Raw genomic sequence first — 23529 nt, forward strand, 5'->3', positions numbered from 1 at the left:
ATCATTGTCATCAACATGTATGTATACTAGGCTTTAGAAAACAGTACATACGCATTATGCATTTTCAGTGAAAAAACCAAATATCGTTCATACAACAATATTTTTTTATTCCATTGAGTTATAGAAGATATCCTCTCCAGATCAAGTGATCCGGGCCTTTGAAATTTCATCAAATGGTAAAAAATTATTATAGCTTTTAAGGGGTCAAAACAGGTGGGCCGTTAGATAAAATTTCAAAGACCTGGATCACTTGATCCAGTGGCCTTGGTGGAAGAGATCTAGAGAGGATCTCTTCTCATTTAGTTAAGCTACCCAAAATTATAATAATAATTTAATATCAAACTCGCTATTTATCAAATCAAAGTTGATAGGATAATAGCCTAAACATCTTGTAATATGTCAAGACGAACTTTATGTTATGATTAATTGTTCAAAAAAAACTTGGAATTTGGATAAAAGTAATAATCTTTAAATTAATATATCAACCAACTCTAAAAAATTTAGAAATTTCATGTGCAAAAAAACTTGAAATTTGGAGATCATGAGGTCAAACTTCAATTTCATATATTTAGTTATCATTTTTAAATTTTTAGAAGAGTGAGAATTTTAAGAGAACCAAAAATAAACCATGACCCCTACGTATATAAGCCAATCAATATTTTCAAATCGAATAATTTGTATTAAAGATAGTTTTAAATGATGATAAACAGAAATGGTCCTGAGAAGGTGCATGTTGTGCACCCATACAAGGCTCCTGAATTTTTTAACGTGAATATAATGGCTTAACACAAGTGGGTAACTTTATTTAGGAGGACCAATAGTGCATGTAGTGCACCTACATAGATCATCGGACTGTCAATGTCGACTCTCATGATAAAGTGAATAAACAAATATGACTGTACCTTTTGTATGATAATATAATGCTAGTTTGAGGGGAACAAGAACTTTCCTCTTTACTAACGAGGGAAATATTATTGTTTTTTATTTAGCATGACCGATTGTAATAGGAGTAGACCTATCAATTACATGCACGATCAGTTAAGCCAACATGAAATGACATTCAAAAATAAGGGTTTAGATTGAAGCTTAACAAGTCGGATTTTTATCGAGTCAATCCGTTAATAACATATTGGTTTAGGTTTACTCGTTGGTACCCGTTTCAACCTATTAAGAGAAATGTTATTTTGAAATACTCCACAAATTTGAAAATAAAAATCATTTCATAAATCATTAACATTTAATATTGTGCGGGAATATACTTATGTGTTTTCACTAACCTCTTATTTTTTGGTATGTAATACTTAAAGTTAAGGTTCTAAAAGACGCTAGACGTTAGTTCGATGGCCGGCTAGGGCTTAGCGCCTAGGTGGACTAGGCCGATTTAAGTAAATTTATTATATATCATATAAATAAGTGCCTATCTACACTTAAAAAAACTATACTTGTGTTGAAATTTGGGGTTATTATCTTAATAAGTTTATTATTTGACATATAACTTACAAAAATATCAGAATTTTCACTTTAGTATTTTAGTGAATTTAATGGTATGAGATGAAAGTTCAAGCGAGTACAAGTATGTAGAACTTTACGGAATATTTTTCGAACCTCGTATGAATTTATAGTGAATTTTAAGAAAAATTACAGTGTCAAACACGTGGATGACAAAGTGGGACACATAAGTTAAGCTAGAGGGTGCCACACCAAATCCAAATTCACATTCAACCCATGTTAGCTAGCAAGCTAGGCAGCACAACTTGATTGAACAATAGCCAAAAAAAAAAAAAAAAAAAAAAAAAGATGAAAGTTGAGAGGTCGCATGGGGTGGGAACTCTTCTTCTTCCTTGATCTCTTCTTTGTTGTTGGAACCAATTGCAGCACTCCATTCATCCTTTCTCAAGTTTGAAAAACTAGAAGAAAAAAAAAATTGATTTCAAATTATAAAATAATCCGATTGAAACACCAAGACCGACTAGGATGCCTAGTCACCTACCTTGGCTGCCCAACATAACTTTGGCACCCGCCTAATCCCTTTTTCAGTTTTCCTCTGGATTGTGGCTTCATCCTGGTGGTCACACCAAAGGGTACGGTGGGCTGTAGCCAGGAGAGAGTTTTTAGCATATGTATATATATTTTAGTGCATAGTCTAATATAATAGACAAAAAAAACTGCAAGAAGAATTATTGAGTATTTAGCACAGCTAGAAATATAAAACTTATCATGGAAATTGTGATGCCATTTTGTTTAAGATTATTCTGCTTTGATTCAGCGGGCTTTATTTTAGTTTCAATCAATTTTTTTTAAGATTGCCCTTACATCTGCTTTCATTGTTTTGATTTGTGCTAGTTGTGTGATTGTAATTGAGATGTCAAGTTTTTTAATCTTCTTATTGTGTTTGCATCTAAATATATGTAAATTTGATGATTCATTGTAATTTATGTGGTTTGCAAATGCGAAGCTTGTTGAGTTCATACCAAGTAAATTTAAGTATACAAATACAAAAGTTAAACTTAAATTTTTGCATACAATATATATGTAGCAAAAAAAATATATCATTTGATTTTAGGGTATTTTTTTTAGCTAGCCCACCCATAAAAAAATTTCTAGCTCCGCCACCAAATTTTAGAACACTATACTTGAAAGACTTGTTTTGAAGTAATATTTATGTGACATATAGATATGTAGTGCAAAATGAAATGATTGTCGTTTGTATTGTTGAATAAAAAAGAACTTGTGAATTCATATGAATGTTTAGTATTTTGTATAACCCAAAGTTTTTTCATTTGGTTATTTATTGAGTAATATTATATTGTTCATAATTGGTGCAAACAGGTCAAGTCAAGTTACTTGTTAATTTTAACGGTTGGGTTTGGATTTAAATTTATAAACCCTTTAACCTAATAGGTTTTGACATGGCAAAACTTGTTAAAATAACAAATTTGATACAAAAACAATACGAACACGGTAAACATAATTGTTTACCAGATAGAAATCTTACCCTATTAACTTTGAATTTTATTTTCTTACATAATACAATGAAAATATAAAATAGTGTATGACATTATATAAGGCAAGTGCGTGCCATTAATGTTCATTACAACCATCGTTGCATATAATAAATTTTCACAACCTATCTCCAACACTATAACCACTTTTAGGGCCACCTTGCTATTGGACTTTGCGTACATCTTCACCGATTTTTTCAACATTTTCAAAAAAGGACAATGCTAGACAGATTAAATTTGTAGACAAAATTTTGTAAACTAAATGATATGGAAGTTGATAATTAGATTATGACTTAGGCGTTAATAAATGTGCTCCTTCCTATTGGTGACGCATAATTTAGTTTGTAGATTTAGTCTATAAATTTAGTCTTCCTAGCATTACTTGACAAAATATCTGAATGGAATAAAAACCTTGCATTTTAGGCACCGCTACGCACACAACAAATGAACGTAATCATTGTTCCAACTTCGCAACAAAAACTCTCATGTAGCATCGACAAACTACTATATATACACATACCCAAAGCTAAAACTGTGTCTACGTGCAAAGCAGCCAGCTTTATTAACAAAGAAGAAAAAAGATATGGCTACTACTCCCGGAATTCTCACCGACTGGCCATGGACTCCTCTTGGAAGCTTTAAGGTCTCCCCTTCTACAAACCCTAGCTCCCACCCTCTCTCTCTCTCTCTCTCTCTCTCTCTCTCTCTCTCTCTCTCTCTCATGTACCTACAATGCCACATACCGAAAATTTTAAAATGGACCGACCTAGAGTACGAACGAAGTGACTGAACAACTGGTTTGCGAGGCCAATAATGCAATGGCTCTGAACAATTAAGAATCTCGATGCATACTATGCTCCAGTCCATACTAGAAAACTTTGTTTCCTCCCCCGTTAAGATTTTTATTGTATATACATCATCGATATACTTTGACGTACTAATAACTTAAAGTTTGTGATATTGGGGTTTTCAGCATGTGGTCGTGGCTCCTTGGATCATTCATGGTGCATACTCGTATTTCGTTAACGATGAGAAAGATAAAGATCTATCTTATTTCCTCATATTTCCATTTATGCTGTGGAGGTTTCTCCACAACCAGTTATGGATCTCTCTTTCTCGATATCGGACGGCCAAGGGCAATGGCCGGATTGTTGACAAGGGTCTTGAATTCGAGCAAGTCGACAGAGAAAGAAACTGGTACCTATAAAGAACTACATCAGTCGAAAGCGTATTCTTAGCTAAAAGATGCGATGCCTGATTACAATCTCAGAAAGATGTCTTATAACCAATCCATTTAAATTTCTTTAATTATATCTTCTTCTTCTTTTTAATATTTCTTTGGGCAGGGATGATCAAATATTGTTCAATGGAATTCTATTCTATCTGGGGAGCAGACACTTACCTGGGGCTACGAACCTGCCATTTTGGAGGACAGATGGAGTTATTCTAACGATTCTACTTCATGCCGGTCCAGTGGAGTTTCTCTACTACTGGCTCCACAGAGCACTTCACCACCATTTCCTATACTCTCGCTACCACTCACATCACCATTCCTCCATTGTCACTGAGCCAATCACTTGTAAGAAAATTATCCAGATACCCCCTCCAGTTAATTAGTAGTATACTTCACTTTCTCTTGGTACGTGAAAGTGTTCGTTGCATAAGAGATATTATTCTATGGAAGCTGTTATTGGAGAGATATTTTTTTAATTGTCGGGTATTTAAAGGGTAGTCCGCATGTTATAGTTTAAGTGGAGGAAATAATATATCATTTTACGTGCCTTCATTTATTTTATGACATGCCAAATACCGGTTTGAATACCAATCATTTTGAAAAAATTTCTCTTTTTATTAACACTTCAAAATAAGTTTCATGCACTTCGATTTTATTAACAATCAGAAATAAAGGAGAGAAGAGTGCAAGATGGAACCTTTAGACTGTTAATAATATTTTTTTGAAATTGTAAATTAATTATTTTAATTAACTTATAGTTACTATATATATACTAGTTTAATAATATCGTTTGTTATATATATAGACACACACACACAAGAGTCTAAGCTGACACATTTTTTGTGTGAAGCAGTTTTCTGCTCTTTTTAAGAAAATACATGGGAGAGAGTAGCCGGAGAGTCACGTAAAAATAGAGGGATTGAGAGCAATAGAGAAAACGTGATAGTGGAAAGATTTATATTTATATTTTTTTAAATTAGAAATATATTATGAAGATATGTGGGTGAGAGAAGAAAAAAAAATTTTGGTTTTTGCAAAATTACATTACTACCCATAGTTTTATTTTGTGATATAAAACCAAATTGTCTTTACATTCTCTTTTGATAGACAAAGCGGATTTCGTTAATAATTAACTAGCATATGCCTGCACACAAACACTTTATGTGTGAGTGTTTTTTATTTTTGTTTTTAAAATGAGAATAAGAAAGGGAGAGAGAGAGAGAGAGAGAGAGAGGAAGTGGGAGTCAGAAAAAATTTTTGTTTTATATTTTTTAATATTAGATACATGCTAAAATCATACGTAGGTGAGACTTAAATAAAAAAAAAAATTTGGTTTTGTGAAATAACATTATTGTCCATAACGTTTTTGTTGAGATAGAAGACTAAATAGTCTTTTCATCCTCTTTTAGTTGACAAAGAAGATTATGTTAATAAGTAGTTTAGATTTAGATGTATGTGAAATGATATAAACGGAAAATCAGTGCTTAATGATATAATGAAAAATAATTGTCTTGAATGTATATATTTGTTTGATGTATCGCGCAGCTGTGATTCACCCATTTGCGGAGCACATCTCATACTTCGTACTCTTTGCTATACCAATGTTGACAACTATATACACCGGGACATCTTCTATCGTAAGCTTTGCTGGTTATGTAACTTATATCGACTTTATGAACAACATGGGACATTGCAATTTTGAGCTCATTCCAAAGTGGCTCTTCACCATTTTCCCTCCTCTCAAGTATCTCCTTTACACCCCATCGTAAGTCTCACTTTGCCCTCATTCACTATTTTTATACAACCGGTTATAGGGAAAAATTACTCTATACGAGTCTTGGAAATATGCATATGTCATACACATAATTAGTAATAATAAATTTACACATATTTATTGAAAATTATTCTGGTCCCGATGTTATTTATTGCTTTTGTAAGAAATTTCACAAGAAAAAAAAAACCGAAATCGTTTTATAACGCAAGAAATAATTATGGAACATATATACACCTGATCACTGATCTCATCCAAGTGCCGTACAAAAATGTCTACGCAAGCAATTTAATGAGTCTCACAACTTTCTTAAGCTGTTTGTAGATGAGAAATCATTCGATTAATACTAAATAATATTCAACTTTTCGTTTACTTCATCTCCCAACAATATTGTGAATCTCAAAAGAATTTTCCAAGTAATGTATAAATAATCTCCCAATAATAATTAACGTTAAACTATAAATACAGAAAATTTATAATTAATCTTTAATTTTAAAAGAGTTGCCTTAGCATTTCTGTACATAGAACTTTGGACACCACCGAATAAATGGGGGGCGGGCAGGCCATAAATGTTTTCATAAATGTCTTTACCTGAAAATAGATTTCTGTCACGGTAAGAGAGCTGTTATGGTCTTATTGCGTGTGTTGGTTTGACTGTCCACGTTTGAGCTTAGAGCTGCCAAATTTAGTGCATATGGTTACCACGAATCTTGGTCCAACCACCAGCATTATATATGTATCATTTTCTGGGTTTGCATCACTATCATATTATACCTATTATATATCACTATTATTGTTAGCCCTTAGTTATTTATTACTTTATATGAATAATTTCTCCCTGATGTGTTTATATGAGAAGTGCCGACAAGATATAGTCTTTTAGTTACGTGGACGTATTGACAATTTTTGTATTGTTTTAGAATAAAGTAAAACAATATAAAATTGTCAATTCACAAACAACTAATCTTAAAACAAACACAAAAGCAATCTTAGACTTAAATATAAATGAGAAAAGAAACCCTAATTCTTATCCTACGAAAAAAAAAACTCTAATACATAAAATACTAAAATACTTTACATAATAGTAAATCAAATTACTAATCAAATTACTAAATACCCCCACTTTTTCTTTTTCGAAACTAAATTCCCATTAAATTTCGCCATTATTTTTAAATATTTTTTAAATGCTAATAACAGTTCTTTTTATATTTAATAAAAAAATTTGACATGCATCGCAGGTACCATTCTTTGCACCACACGCAATTCAGGACCAATTACTGTCTCTTCATGCCAATCTACGACTACGTATATGGCACCATGGACAAATCAAGCGATTCACTCTATGAAACTTCCCTCAAGAGGGAGGAGGAATCGCCAGATGTCCTCCATCTAACCCATCTAACCACACCCGAGTCCATATATCATCTACTGCTAGGATTTGCTGCCTTAGCCTCTAGGCCCCACACAAGGACGTGGTACTTGTGGCTGATGTGGCCTGTGACATTGTGGTCTATGATGGTAACTTGGATCCACGGCCGTACATTTGTTGTTGACAGGCACCGCTTTGACAAGCTCAGATTACAGACTTGGGCTATTCCCAAGTACACTTTGCAAGTGAGGCCCCATCCTTAATTACTCTGTGAAATTTGGTTGTACTTGTGTTTCCTGCTATTATTATTATCATTATTATATTTAATGAGATCTGATTTAATTTGTTATTTGTAAATTTCAGTACCTTATGCAATGGCAAAATGAAGCTATCAATGGTTTGATTGAGGATGCCATACTTGACGCAGAGGAAAAGGGTGTCAAGGTTTTAAGCCTAGGTCTCTTGAATCAGGTAATTAAAAAATCTGGAATATCAAATATGTTTGGTGAAAAAGAAAAAATATATTTAAAAAAAAAATAAGACCATACTTCTAAAAAAGGGTTTTTTGGCAAAGCATAATAATTAGTGTCTATTTAATGAAATTTTCAAAAGGAAAACTAATGAAAAAGGCTTGAAAACTTTGAGTTTTAATGATAAGGACAAAATAAAGGGTAAAGTGAATAGTACCATGATTGACTTTTTAGTGTAAAAATGTGGTTTTTCGTTAAAGTGAACAGTACCAGGAGCTTTTCGTTAAAGTTCCTATTTTCAAATGGTAAGTATACCCTCACATATTCTTTAAAATTATAATCATTGGGTCTACATTATTCTCTTTAACAATTATTATATCATATTAAATACTATATATTTTTTAGTCTTCACAACAATTTATACAAAAGTTTACCAAATACTCCGACATTATTTTTTTGTTAAAAGAACTTTTACAAAAAAAAAGTTTACGAAACACTAAAAAACTTTATTTTACAGCTGTCTTTTCTCACAAATACAACATAAACAGTTTTTTTTAAGAAGCACAACAATACAAAACTAACCCTAATCTCTTGTTCAATCAGAAGTTAATTAATTTTACCAAAATCCTCACTTCCAAATAAATAGTAGTATTGGGATGATAATATATCTCTGTGTATTTATATCTATATATAAAAATAATATTGGTTAATGCATGGTCTATTGAGAAGTATTTGTCTATGTAGTAGGATACTCTAAATTTAATGCACTGATGGTCCAACCCATATGGTCCCGTGATCACCTGTCTTATACCACGGTGCATTTAAAGATTCTGTCACGTCACCATTAATCTCTCGATTGGAAAAAAATTCGTGTGCGATGTGGCATTATGATTCAATATGCATATTATATAAATAAAAATACACACCAAACAATATTATAATTGAAATGACATGATTAAAGTGAACCCATTTTGTATAAATCTCTCTCCTTGAATTAGGACCACATTTATTACTGCGCACTGTATTTATTTCCAATTTTATCCATTCAAATTTCAAACAGTTGTTTATTTATTTAATTTCCATTTATGTAAGGGTGAGGAGTTAAATAGATATGGCGGTCTCTACGTTCAAAGGCATCCAAATCTCAAAATCAAGGTGGTGGATGGAAGTAGCTTGGCTGTGGCAGTAATCCTAAACAGCATTCCAAAAGGGACAACGCAAGTTGTTCTTAGAGGCAAACTCACAAAGGTTGCTTATGCCATTGCCTATGCTTTGAGCCAGAAGGGTGTCCAGGTAAACGTATACATTTCACGCGATAATGTTGGCACGTCATGTCTAATCCCTTGTAAATAAGATTATGTTTCCTCATATCTCCTAACCTAAATTGTAAATATCTTAGATAACTACATTATACCCGGCTGAGTATTTGAAGCTCACCAGATCACTAGGCACTGAAAGTAATTTGGTTGTTGCAAAAAGCCACGCCCAAAAGGTATCAACTGTCGCATTTTCCTAATTCTCAATTCTCTTTATCTATTTAAATATATTTATTTATATTTTGGATAATATTTAATGCCAATTGATTAATTTGCAGATATGGTTGGTGGGTGATGGACTGACCGAGAAAGAACAGATGAGCGCACCAAAAGGAACATTATTTGTTCCCTTCTCACAATTCCCACCCAAAAAATTGCGCAAGGACTGCTTCTATCACTACACTCCAGCAATGAAGACTCCCACATCTCTTGAGAATGTTCACGCTTGCGAGGTAAAGCGTTATTCACTTATTCATCATTTTTCCCGAAACTCTAAACCCTAAACGCTAAACCTACCTTTTTATGTGACGACAGAACTGGTTGCCAAGAAGGGTGATGAGTGCATGGCGAGTAGCAGGAATAGTGCATGCCTTGGAAGGTTGGAAGGAGCATGACTGTGGTTACACCATGTCCAACATCGACAAATTTTGGCAAGCAAGTCTTGTGCATGGGTTTCAGCCTCTGACGATCAGTACCATTCACACCAAAAGTCAGTGATCTGCAGCTTAATATTTAAAAGAAAAAATAGTTACTTAAATCAGTGATCTGCAGCTTCATATTTAAAAGAAAAAATAGTTACTTAGTACTATCTTATAATATTTATTCATGATTATCCCTTTTTTCAGTTGCGTTATAGTGTGGTAATGCTGGCTATATTATATAAACAGCTAGCTAGATGTTATCAATGTATCATATTGTTGTTTATGAGTATTTCTATATTATATAAATGGATATCACTTTGGAACTATTCACCGGGAAAATTTGATCGTTATTGATCTTTTGTTAATACTTGGTGGCTTTAATATACCAAAGTATATATCTCAACAACTTATGTAAAGAATTCGATAATTGTATATATGAATTTATTCACTTTACAATAGATCAATACAAGGGTATTTATACAATACAATGATCAATTAAGATCCTCAATCATGCCTACATAAGTTGTTCCTTATTCTACACATCCATATAGAGGGAAAGCAATCAACCTAGGTGATTGATATCATATTACATCAAATTAGCCCTAATAGGCTTTACTTTCCTCAACACTCCCCCTCAAGTTGGAATGTATGTTGATGATTTCCAACTTGCCAAGTAAAGCCGTGAACTGGGGAAGACTCAATGGCTTAGTGAAGATATCTGCTGGTTGTTGTGAGGTCCTTATGTGAGCTGTCTTGATTATTCCACCTTGAATCTTCTCTCAATCAAGTGGTAGTCAATCTTTATGTGTTTAGTTCTCTCGTGGTACACTAGGTTTGAAGCAATGTGAAGTGCCGCTTGGTTGTCACAGAATAACCTAACAGGGTTTGAATGCGAGATGCCCAAGTCTCTCAAAATGTATTTTAGCCAAGTGATCTCGCAACATGTTGTAGCCATAGATCGGTATTCGGCTTCAGCGTTTGATTGTGACACAGTGGTCTGCTTCTTGGTTTTCCAAGACACGAGTGACTCTCCAAGGAAGATACAATATCCGGTGGTGGAGCGACGAGTATCACGACATCGAGCCCAATCCGCATCACAAAATGCCTTTAATTGAATGGAGCCAGATGCAGGGAGTAAAATGCCTTGTCCCGGTGTGTGTTTGACATATCGTAATACTCGATAAGCTGCTTCTAAATGCGGAGTTCGTGGTTTATCCATAAACTGACTTAAAATGTGGACAGCATAAATCAAGTCTGGTCGTGTGACGGTCAAGTAGATTAACCTACCAACGAGCCTTCGATAAGAAGAAGGATTGCTGATGTAGTCACCATCATCTTTGCTTAAGGATAAATTCTGCTCCATGGGGGAAGACGCTGGTTTCACTCCAAGATGACAAGCATCCTCAAGTATCTCAAGAGCATACTTTTGTTGTGAAAGTGTGATGCCCTTGGTGGAACGAGTAATCTCGATGACAAAGAAGTACTTCAATTGACCAAGATCTTTCAATTTGAATTTTTATATAAGAAAGAACTTTGTATCTTCAATGTCCTGTAGATTATTCCCTGCCAAAATGATGTTATCTACATAAACAAGAAGAGCAGTAAATTTTCCAACTTGGTTTCGGACGAACAATGAATAATCTGCCTTAGATTGACTGTACCCAGCTTGCTTGAGAGCTAACGAGAGTTTAAGAAACCACTGACGGGAAGCTTGTTTGAGGCCGTACAACGATTTATGGAGCTTATAGACTCGTGTCTCCCCCTTTCGACAAAAACCAGGAGGTAAAGACATGTAAACATCTTCATGAAGATCTCCATGAAGGAAGGCATTGTTAACGTCAAGTTGATGGAGATGCCAATGTTAGAAAGAAGCAACAGCAAGAAGGAGGTGGACAGTAGCATGTTTGGCGACTGTGGTGAAAGTTTATCGGTAGTCTAAGCCCTCAATCTCACTGTAACCTTTAGCAACCAACCGTGCTTTATACCGTTCAATGGATCCATCAGAGTTGAACTTGATTTTGTATACCCACTTGCAACCGATCGGTTTCTTACCAGGAGGTAAAGGTTGAAGGGATCAAGTGTCATTGGCTTCAAGGGCAGCCAATTCATGTTAATGGCAAGGCGCCACTTGGGGTCAGAAGAAGCTTGGGCAAAGGAGCGGGGCTCGGTCCCAACTGAAATAGAAGTGGTGAAAGCATGATGCGTGGGCGACAAGCGATCATATGAGAGAATAGTGTTACCAAAATTGATATATGTATATGTACATGATTCATGCCATAATAAATATAGAAAATATTGTTACCAAAATTGATAGCATGATGATTATTGATACTATATATACATGTACATATATATGATTTTGAATGTATATGTGTTGCCTATGTTTAGGATGATGGAGTCTAGCTAATCAACCGCTAGTGCACAACATGGATTAACCCAAAATGAACCACACAATGCAACCAAACAAGCACCCTAATCTGAAAATCAAATTGAACCCTTGGAACTGAAAGATAACGAGGAAGAAGTGGAAACCACCTGTTGTGCCATTTACCAACCGAACCAGCCAATAATTTTGGCTGAATCGATTTTTGGCAACCGCAAGAAGATTGTTGGCTAGAGGTAACTGATTTTCGATAATTATGTATATGTGGCCGGCAGGTGGCACAAGGAATTTGGCATGGTTTGCCAACCGAACCCAGCCTTACTCGTTCTAGTCTTCTTCATTGGAACCAAATGCTACCAAAATTGCAACTCTCTATTCATCCTTTCTCAAGTTTGAAAAACTAGAAAAATAATTGATTGCAAAGTATAAAATAATCAGACTATAACCCCTATACTGCTAAGGCCGCTTGCATCGCCCAGATGCCCGACTATCCCTTTTTCGATTTTCCTCTCAATTATGGTTGTCAATTACTCCCCTTGTACATAACCGAACCTTGACATTTGTCATTCTTAGATTTTTCGACGTGTGATATTTCTATCGACCACCATAACTTTCTTCATTTGTGGACGACGAACCTTGATATCTCTAGATTGGATTTGGATCTTGGACCAAACCTCGAAGTCTTGGGCTTTGGATTGGTGTGGGACCATGATTTTCTAGAGCCGGAATAAGACGTATTGAAATACATCTATCTCAGAAATTTGGTCATGGACTCAATAGCCTCCATTGCGGAGCTGACTAAATGGATGAGGCAGCATGTAATCATAATTTTAGGGACAACTTCTATTTATTCCAAATCTCAGGGACCATTTTGGCTAAAAAGCCTTTTGAAAAAAATGAGAGAGAATGAAAGAAGGGTAAAATTCTTACTCTTGATAATGCCTTGTGGCATTTATCATTGACCTATACCAAATTAATAAAAATATATCATTGATTAAGTCCAGAACAAAAATATATCACTGATATATCACTAAATAGTAAATTTTTTATTCATTTTTGACTAAATTACCTTTAATTTTATTTATTTAAGGGGATGAGATCGACCACGTGAGATGTATCTCAGAGGCAGACTCAAATAGACCAAATCATAATGGACCAACAGAAAAGCAGGTGGAAGAAGTAAAGAGAGGGGGGGGGGGCTTAAATGGTCCTCCAAGATCATTGTCATCAACATGTATGTATACTAGGCTTTAGAAAACAGTACATACGCATTATGCATTTTCAGTGAAAAAACCAAATATCGTTCATACAACAATATTTTTTTATACCATTGAGTTATAGAAGAGATCCTCTCCGGATCAAGTGATCCGGGCCTCTGAAATTTCATCCAATGGTAAAAAATTATTATAGCTTTTAAGGGGTCAAAACAGGTGGGCCGTTAGATGAAATTTCAAAGACCCGGATCACTTGATCCAGTGGCCTTGGTGGAAGAGATCTAGAGAGGATCTCTTCTCATTTAGTTAAGCTACCCAAAATTATAATAATAATAATTTAATATCAAACTCGCTATTTATCAAATCAAAGTTGATAGGATAACAGCCTAAACATCTTGTAATATGTCAAGACGAACTTTATGTTATGATTAATTGTTCAAAACAAACTTGGAATTTGGATAAAAGTAATAATCTTTAAATTAATATATCAACCAACTCTAAAAAATTTAGAAATTTCATGTGCAAAAAAACTTGAAATTTGGAGATCATGAGGTCAAACTTCAATTTCATATATTTAGTTATCATTTTTAAATTTTTAGAAGAGTGAGAATTTAAGAGAACCAAAAATAAACCATGACCCCTACGTATATAAGCCAATCAATATTTTCATATCGAATAATTTGTATTAAAGATAGTTTTAAATGACGATAAACAGAAATGGTCCTGAGAAGGAGCATGTTGTGCACCCATACAAGGCTCCTGAATTTTTTAACATGAATATAATGGCTTAACACAAGTGGGTAACTTTATTTAGGAGGACCAATAGTGCATGTAGTGCACCTACATAGATCATCGGACTGTCAATGTTGACTCTCATGATAAAGTGAATAAACAGATATGACTGTACCTTTTGTATGATAATATAATGCTTGTTTGAGGGGAACAAGAACTTTCCTCTTTACTAACGAGGGAAATATTGTTCTTTTTTATTTAGCATGACCGATTGTAATAGGAGTAGACCTATCAATTACATGCACGATCAGTTAAGCCAACACGAAATGACATATAAAAATAAGGGTTCAGATTGAAGCTTAACGAGTTGGATTTTGATCGAGTCAATCCGTTAATAACATATTGGTTTAGGTTTACTCGTTGGTACCCGTTTCAACCTATTAAGAGAAAGGTTATTTTGAAATACTCCACAAATTTGAAAATAAAAATAATTTCATAAATCCTTAACATTTAATATTGTGCGGGAATATACTTATGTGTTTTCACTAACCTCTTATTTTTGGGTATGTAATACTTGAAGTTAAGGTTTTAAAAGACGCTAGGCGTTAGTTCGATGGCCGGCTAGGGCCTAGCGCCTAGGTGGACTAGGCCGATTTAAGTAAATTTATTATATATCATATAAATAAGTGCCTATCTACACTTAAAAAACTATACTTGTTTTGAAATTTGGGTTTATTATCTTAATAAGTTTATTATTTGACATATAACTTACAAAAATATCAGAATTTTCACTTTAGTATTTTAGTGAATTTAATGGTATGAGATGAAAGTTCAAGCGAGTACAAGTATGTAGAACTTTACGGAATATTTTTCGAACCTCGTATGAATTTATAGTGAATTTTAAGAAAAATTACAGTGTGAAACACGTGGATGACAAAGTGGGACACATAAGTTAAGCTAAAGGGTGCCACACCAAATCCAAATTCACATTCAACCCATGTTAGCTAGCAAGCTAGGCAACACAACTTGATTGAACAATAGCCAAAAAAAAAAAAAAAAAAAAAAAAGAAGATGAAAGTTGAGAGGTCGCATGGGGTGGGAACTCTTCTTCTTCCTTGATCTCTTCTTTGTTGTTGGAACCAATTGCAGCACTCCATTCATCCTTTCTCAAGTTTGAAAAACTAGAAGAAAAAAAAATTGATTTCAAATTATAAAATAATCCGACTGAAACACCAAGACCGACTAGGATGCCTAGTCGCCTACCTTGGCTGCCCAACATCACTTTGGCGCCCGCCTAATCCCTTTTTCAGTTTTCCTCCGGATTGTGGCTTCATCCTGGTGGTCACACCAAAGGCTACGGTGGGCTGTAGCCAGGAGAGAGTTTTTAGCATATGTATATATATTTTAGTGCATAGTCTAATATAATAGACAAAAAAAAAAAACTGCAAGAAGAATTATTGAGTATTTAGCACAGCTAGAAATATAAAACTTATCATGAAAATTGTGATGCCATTTTGTTTAAGATTATTCTGCTTTGATTCAGCGGGCTTTATTTTAGTTTCAATCAATTTTTTTTAAGATTGCCCTTACATCTACTTTCATTGTTTTGATTTGTGCTAGTTGTGTGATTGTAATTGAGATGTCAAGTTTTTTAATCTTCTTATTGTGTTTGCATCTAAATATATGTAAATTTGATGATTCATTGTAATTTATGTGGTTTGCAAATGCGAAGCTGGTTGAGTCCATACCAAGTGAATTTTAAGTATACAAATACAGAAGTTAAACTTAAATTTTAGCATACAATATATATGTAGCAAAAAAAATATATCATTTGATTTTAGGGTATTTTTTTTTAGCTAGCCCACCCATAAAAAAATTTCTAGCTCCGCCACCGAATTTTAGAACACTATACTTGAAAGACTTGTTTTGAAGTAATATTTATGTGACATGTAGATATGTAGTGCAAAATGAAATGATTGTCGTTTGTATTGTTGAATAAAAAAGAACTTGTGAATTCATATGTTAATGTTTAGTATTTTGTATAACCCAAAGTTTTTTCATTTGGTTATTTATTGAGTAATATTATATTGTTCGTAATTGGTGCAAACAGGTCAAGTCGAGTTACTTGTTAATTTTAACGGTTGGGTTTGGATTTAAATTTATAAACCCTTTAACCTAATAGGTTTTGACACGGCACAACTTGTTAAAATAACAAATTTGATACAAAAACAATACGAACACGGTAAACATAATTGTTTACCAGATGGAAATCTTACCCTATTAACTTTGTATTTTATTTTCTTACATAATACAATGAAAATATAAAATAGTGTATGACATTATATAAGGCAAGTGCGTGCCATTAATGTTCATTACAACCATCGTTGCATATAATAAATTTTCATAACCTATCTCCAACACCATAACCACTTTTAGGGCCACCTTGCTATTGGACTTTGCGTACATCTTCACCGATTTTTTCAACATTTTCAAAAAAGGACAATGCTAGACAGATTAAATTTGTAGACAAAATTTTGTAAATTAAATGACGTGAAAGTTGATAATTAGATTATGACTTAGGCGTTAATAAATGTGCTCCTTCCTATTGGTGACGCATAATTTAGTTTGTAGATTTAGTCTATAAATTTAGTCTTCCTAGCATTACTCGACAAAATATCTGAATAGAATTAAAAACCTTGCATTTTAGGCACCGCTACGCACACAACAAATGAACGTAGTCATTGTTCCAACTTCGCAACAAAAACTCTCATGTAGCGTCGACAAACTACTATATATACACATACCCAAAGCTAAAACTGTGTCTACGTGCAAAGCAGCCAGCTTTATTAGCAAAGAAGAAAAAAGATATGGCTACTACTCCCGGAATTCTCACCGACTGGCCATGGACTCCTCTTGGAAGCTTTAAGGTCTCCCCTTCTACAAACCCTAGCTCCCACCCTCTCTCTCTCTCTCTCTCTCTCTCTCTCTCTCTCTCTCTCTCTCATGTACCTACAATGCCACATACCGAAAATTTTAAAATGGACCGACCCAGAGTACGAACGAAGTGACTGAACAACTGGTTTGCGAGGCCAATAATGCAATGGCTCTGAACAATTAAGAATCTCGATGCATACTATGCTCCAGTCCATACTAGAAAACTTTGTTTCCTCTCCCGTTAAGATTTTTATTGTATATACATCATCGATATACTTTGACGTACTAATAACTTAAAGTTTGTGATATTGGGGTTTTCAGCATGTGGTCGTGGCTCCTTGGATCATTCATGGTGCATACTCGTATTTCGTTAACGATGAGAAAGATAAAGATCTATCTTATTTCCTCATATTTCCATTTATGCTGTGGAGGTTTCTCCACAACCAGTTATGGATCTCTCTTTCTCGATATCGGACGGCCAAGGGCAATGGCCGGATTGTTGACAAGGGTCTTGAATTCGAGCAAGTCGACAGAGAAAGAAACTGGTACCTATAAAGAACTACATCAGTCGAAAGCGTATTCTTAGCTAAAAGATGCGATGCCTGATTACAATCTCAGAAAGATGTCTTATAACCAATCCATTTAAATTTCTTTAATTATATCTTCTTCTTCTTTTTAATATTTCTTTGGGCAGGGATGATCAAATATTGTTCAATGGAATTCTATTCTATCTGGGGAGCAGACACTTACCTGGGGCTACGAACCTGCCATTTTGGAGGACAGATGGAGTTATTCTAACGATTCTACTTCATGCCGGTCCAGTGGAGTTTCTCTACTACTGGCTCCACAGAGCACTTCACCACCATTTCCTATACTCTCGCTACCACTCACATCACCATTCCTCCATTGTCACTGAGCCAATCACTTGTAAGAAAATTATCCAGATACCCCCTCCAGTTAATTAGTAGTATACTTCACTTTCTCTTGGTACGTGAAAGTGTTCGTTGCATAAGAGATATTATTCTATGGAAGCTGTTATTGGAGAGATAATTTTTTAATTGTCGGGTATTTAAAGGGTAGTCCGCATGTTATAGTTTAAGCGGAGGAAATAATATATCATTTTACGTGCCTTCATTTATTTTATGACATGCCAAATACCGGTTTGAATACCAATCACTTTGAAAAAATTTCTCTTTTTATTAACACTTCAAAATAAGTCTCATGCACTTCGATTTTATTAACAATCAGAAATAAAGGAGAGAAGAGGTCAAGATGGAACCTTTAGACTGTTAATAATATTTTTTTGAAATTGTAAATTAATTATTTTAATTAACTTATAGTTACAATATATATACTAGTTTAATAATATCGTTTGTTATATATATACACACACACACACTAGTCTAAGCTCACACATTTTTTGTGTGAAGCAGTTTTCTGCTCTTTTTAAGAAAATACATGGGAGAGAGTAGCCGGAGAGTCACGTAAAAATAGAGGGATTGAGAGCAATAGAGAAAACGTGATAGTGGAAAGATTTATATTTATATTTTTTTAAATTAGAAATATATTATGAAGATATGTGGGTGAGAGAAGAAAAAAAAATTTTGGTTTTTGCAAAATTACATTACTACCCATAGTTTTATTTTGTGATATAAAACCAAATTGTCTTTACATTCTCTTTTGATAGACAAAGCGGATTTCGTTAATAATTAACTAGCATATGCCTGCACACAAACACTTTATGTGTGAGTGTTTTTTATTTTTGTTTTTAAAATGAGAATAAGAAAGGGAGAGAGAGAGAGAGAGAGGAAGTGGGAGTCAGAAAAAGTTTTTGTTTTATATTTTTTAATATTAGATACATGCTAAAATCATACGTAGGTGAGACTTAAATAAAAAAAAAATTTGGTTTTGTGAAATAACATTATTGTCCATAACGTTTTTGTTGAGATAGAAGACTAAATAGTCTTTTCATCCTCTTTTAGTTGACAAAGAAGATTATGTTAATAAGTAGTTTAGATTTAGATGTATGTGAAATGATATAAACGGAAAATCAGTGCTTAATGATATAATGAAAAATAATTGTCTTGAATGTATATATTTGTTTGATGTATCGCGCAGCTGTGATTCACCCATTTGCGGAGCACATCTCATACTTCGTACTCTTTGCTATACCAATGTTGACAACTATATGCACCGGGACATCTTCTATCGTAAGCTTTGCTGGTTATGTAACTTATATCGACTTTATGAACAACATGGGACATTGCAATTTTGAGCTCATTCCAAAGTGGCTCTTCACCATTTTCCCTCCTCTCAAGTATCTCCTTTACACCCCATCGTAAGTCTCACTTTGCCCTCATTCACTATTTTTATACAACCGGTTATAGGGAAAAATTACTCTATACGAGTCTTGGAAATATGCATATGTCATACACATAATTAGTAATAATAAATTTACACATATTTATTGAAAATTATTCTGGTCCCGATGTTATTTATTGCTTTTGTAAGAAATTTCACAAGAAAAAAAAAACCGAAATCGTTTTATAACGCAAGAAATAATTATGGAACATATATACACCTGATCACTGATCTCATCCAAGTGCCGTACAAAAATGTCTACGCAAGCAATTTAATGAGTCTCACAACTTTCTTAAGCTGTTTGTAGATGAGAAATCATTCGATTAATACTAAATAATATTCAACTTTTCGTTTACTTCATCTCCCAACAATATTGTGAATCTCAAAAGAATTTTCCAAGTAATGTATAAATAATCTCCCAATAATAATTAACGTTAAACTATAAATACAGAAAATTTATAATTAATCTTTAATTTTAAAAGAGTTGCCTTAGCATTTCTGTACATAGAACTTTGGACACCGCGGAATAAATGGGGGGCGGACAGGCCATAAATGTTTTCATAAATGTCTTTACCTGAAAATAGATTTCTGTCACGGTAAGAGAGCTGTTATGGTCTTATTGCGTGTGTTGGTTTGACTGTCCACGTTTGAGCTTAGAGCTGCCAAATTTAGTGCATATGGTTACCACGAATCTTGGTCCAACCACCAGCATTATATATGTATCATTTTCTGGGTTTGCATCACTATCATATTATACCTATTATATAGTAAATCAAATTACTAATCAAATTACTAAATACCCCCACTTTTTCTTTTTCGAAACTAAATTCCCATTAAATTTCGCCATTGTTTTTAAATATTTTTTAAATGCTAATAACAGTTCTTTTTATATTTAATAAAAAATTTTGACATGCATCGCAGGTACCATTCTTTGCACCACACGCAATTCAGGACCAATTACTGTCTCTTCATGCCAATCTACGACTACGTATATGGCACCATGGACAAATCAAGCGATTCACTCTATGAAACTTCACTCAAGAGGGAGGAGGAATCGCCAGATGTCCTCCATCTAACCCATCTAACCACGCCCGAGTCCATATATCATCTACCGCTAGGATTTGCTGCCTTAGCATCTAGGCCCCACACAAGGACGTGGTACTTGTGGCTGATGTGGCCTGTGACATTGTGGTCTATGATGATAACTTGGATCCACGGCCGTACAATTTATACAAAAGTTTACCAAATACTCCGACATTATTTTTTTGTTAAAGGAACTTTTACAAAAAAAAAGTTTACGAAACACTAAAAAACTTTATTTTACAGCTGTCTTTTCTCACAAATACAACATAAACAGTTTTTTTTAAGAAGCACAACAATACCAAACTAGCCCTAATCTCTTGTTCAATCAGAAGTTAATTAATTTTACCAAAATCCTCACTTCCAAATAAATAGTAGAATTGGGATGATAATATATCTCTGTGTATTTATATCTATATATAAAAATAATATTGGTTTATGCATGGTCTATTGAGAAGTATTTGTCTATGTAGTAGGATACTCTAAATTTTAATGCACTGATGGTCCAACCCATATGGTCCCGCGATCACCTGTCTTATACAACGGTGCATTTAAAGATTCTGTCACGTCACCATTAATCTCTCGATTGGAAAAAAATTCGTGTGCGATGTGGCATTATGATTCAATATGCATATTATATAAATAAAAATACACACCAAACAATATTATAATTGAAATGACATGATTAAAGTGAACCCATTTTGTATAAATCTCTCTCCTTGAATTAGGACCACATTTATTACTGCGCACTGTATTTATTTCCAATTTTATCCATTCAAATTTCAAACAGTTGTTTTTTTATTTAATTTCCATATATGTATATGAAGGGTGAGGAGTTGAATAGATATGGCGGTCTCTACGTTCAAAGGCATCCACATCTCAACATCAAGGTGGTGGATGGAAGTAGCTTGGCTGTGGCAGTAATCCTAAACAGCATTCCAAAAGGGACAACGCAAGTTGTTCTTAGAGGCAAACTCACAAAGGTTGCTTATGCCATTGCCTATGCTTTGAGCCAGAAGGGTGTCCAGGTAAATGTCTACATTTCACGCGATCATGTTGGCACGTCGTGTCTAATCCCTTGTAAATAAGATTATGTTTCCGCATATCTTCTAACCTAAATTCTAAATATCTTAGATAGCTACATTATACCAGGCTGAGTACTTGAAGCTTACCAAATCACTAGATACTGAAAGTAATTTGGTTGTTGCAAAAAGCTATGCCCAAAAGGTATCAACTGTCGCATTTTCCTAATTCTAAATTCTCTTTATCTATTTAAATATATTTATTTATATTTTGGATAATATTTAATGCCAATCGATTAATTTGCAAATATGGTTGGTGGGTGATGGACTGACCGAGAAAGAACAGCTGAGCGCACCGAAAGGAACATTATTTGTTCCCTTCTCACAATTCCCACCCAAAAAATTGCGCAAGGACTGCTTCTATCACTACACTCCAGCAATGAAGACTCCCACATCTCTTGAGAATGTTCACGCTTGCGAGGTAAAGCGTTATTCACTTATTCATCATTTTTCCCGAAACTCTAAACCCTAAACGCTAAACCCATCTTTATATGTGACGAAAGAACTGGTTGCCAAGAAGGGTGATGAGTGCATGGCGAGTAGCAGGAATAATGCATGCCTTGGAAGGTTGGAAGGAGCATGACTGTGGTTACACCATGTCCAACATCGACAAAGTTTGGCAAGCAAGTCTTGTGCATGGGTTTCAGCCTCTAACAATCAATACCATTCACACCAAAAATCAGTGATCTGCAGCTTCATATTTAAAAGAAAAAATAGTTACTTAGTGGACATCTATCTTATAATATTTATTTATGATTATCCCTTGTTTCAGTTGCGTTATAATGTGGTAATGCTAGCTATATTCTATAAACAGCTAGCTAGATGTTATCAACGTATCATATTGTTGTTTATGAGTATTTCTATATTATATAAATGGATATCACTTTGGAACTATTCAAGGGGAAAATTTGATCGTTATTGATCTTTTGTTAATGCTTGGTGGCTTTTAATCTAACAAAGTATATATCTCAACAACTTGACAATCTTCAAAGAAGATGTAAAAAATTCCATATAGACATAATGGTAACAAATGACATATCATTTACCCCAACCGAGATATCAAAGATAACATGAAAAAAAGGCTAAGCTGACATGGACAAAGAGATGTTAAATTTGAAGCTGCCTTCAAATTTGATTTTGCTATTTCCAAAGGCATTTCATTTGTCTTACCTTAATGCAAAGCATTTTTAAGTATTATTTTATTATTTTCAAACCAACAATAATCCAACTTTTATTATTATTTTTTAAAAACAACCTAAATGAAGCAATAAATTTTGGCATATCAAATGGAAGGAAAATGTTGACAATATGTCAAATTGTCAAGTCAACCATTAAATTGAAATTTGATGTAAAGGAATTACATGTGTATGTTGAAAGTGAAACCTGTTAGAATTTAGACTCTGATTATCAGAAATATAATTCAAATTATAAGCTATAAGTCTTGTATAAAATGAAAGGAAGAAGAAGGAATGATTTCATAGAAGGATCTGTTGCAAAGAGAATGTGACTCTTGCAGCTTAGATTCTCATTCATACATGCTGAGCATATGAGCTCAATATCAGTACAAACATATATAACCATTGGAGGAGAGAGAGAAGTAATAAACTCAATCAATCTTAGCCCTCCATTGTAACTAGGCTATGAGCCAATGACAAGTGTACTATTACATAGCTTATGACCTAATAAAAGAACTCTCCAATAGCATAATTACTGGTGTAAAATCTTTATGGGATTTATATTTCAACACTGTGTCTTAAAGCTTTTCATATTATTAAAATTTCTCACATTAAATCTTTGTGGTGCAATTTATCTTTATAGCGCGCTCTAAGGACATGACACTCATTCTACCACGTTTACTGCTACACGACACTTTTGCTCAGAGTTCGGCAAACAATTCTACTTCAAAATACATGTTTTTTGGGGTATAATGATAGGATTTT

At 34.0% G+C, this 23529-nt stretch overlaps 2 protein-coding genes across 2 annotated transcripts; both read left to right on the plus strand.

The window, feature by feature from the left end:
- Window positions 1-3445: 3445 nt before the first annotated feature.
- On the plus strand, window positions 3446-10129 carry LOC139197349 (very-long-chain aldehyde decarbonylase CER1-like). Its single transcript, XM_070824585.1, has 10 exons — window positions 3446-3645; window positions 3976-4199; window positions 4349-4581; window positions 5782-6001; window positions 7246-7621; window positions 7740-7847; window positions 8939-9139; window positions 9246-9338; window positions 9441-9614; window positions 9697-10129. Exons 1-10 carry the CDS (start codon window positions 3586-3588, stop codon window positions 9877-9879), a joined length of 1872 nt encoding a protein of 623 aa, XP_070680686.1. The 5' UTR covers window positions 3446-3585; the 3' UTR covers window positions 9880-10129.
- A 6789-nt stretch (window positions 10130-16918) lies between these two features.
- On the plus strand, window positions 16919-22507 carry LOC139197664 (very-long-chain aldehyde decarbonylase CER1-like). Its single transcript, XM_070825609.1, has 9 exons — window positions 16919-17059; window positions 17388-17611; window positions 17761-17993; window positions 19185-19404; window positions 20349-20727; window positions 21335-21535; window positions 21642-21734; window positions 21837-22010; window positions 22093-22507. Exons 1-9 carry the CDS (start codon window positions 17000-17002, stop codon window positions 22273-22275), a joined length of 1767 nt encoding a protein of 588 aa, XP_070681710.1. The 5' UTR covers window positions 16919-16999; the 3' UTR covers window positions 22276-22507.
- The last annotated feature ends 1022 nt before the right edge of the window (window positions 22508-23529 follow it).

Source organism: Malus domestica, chromosome 07, assembly GCF_042453785.1.
Source record: "Malus domestica chromosome 07, GDT2T_hap1".
Lineage (NCBI taxonomy): Eukaryota > Viridiplantae > Streptophyta > Magnoliopsida > Rosales > Rosaceae > Malus > Malus domestica.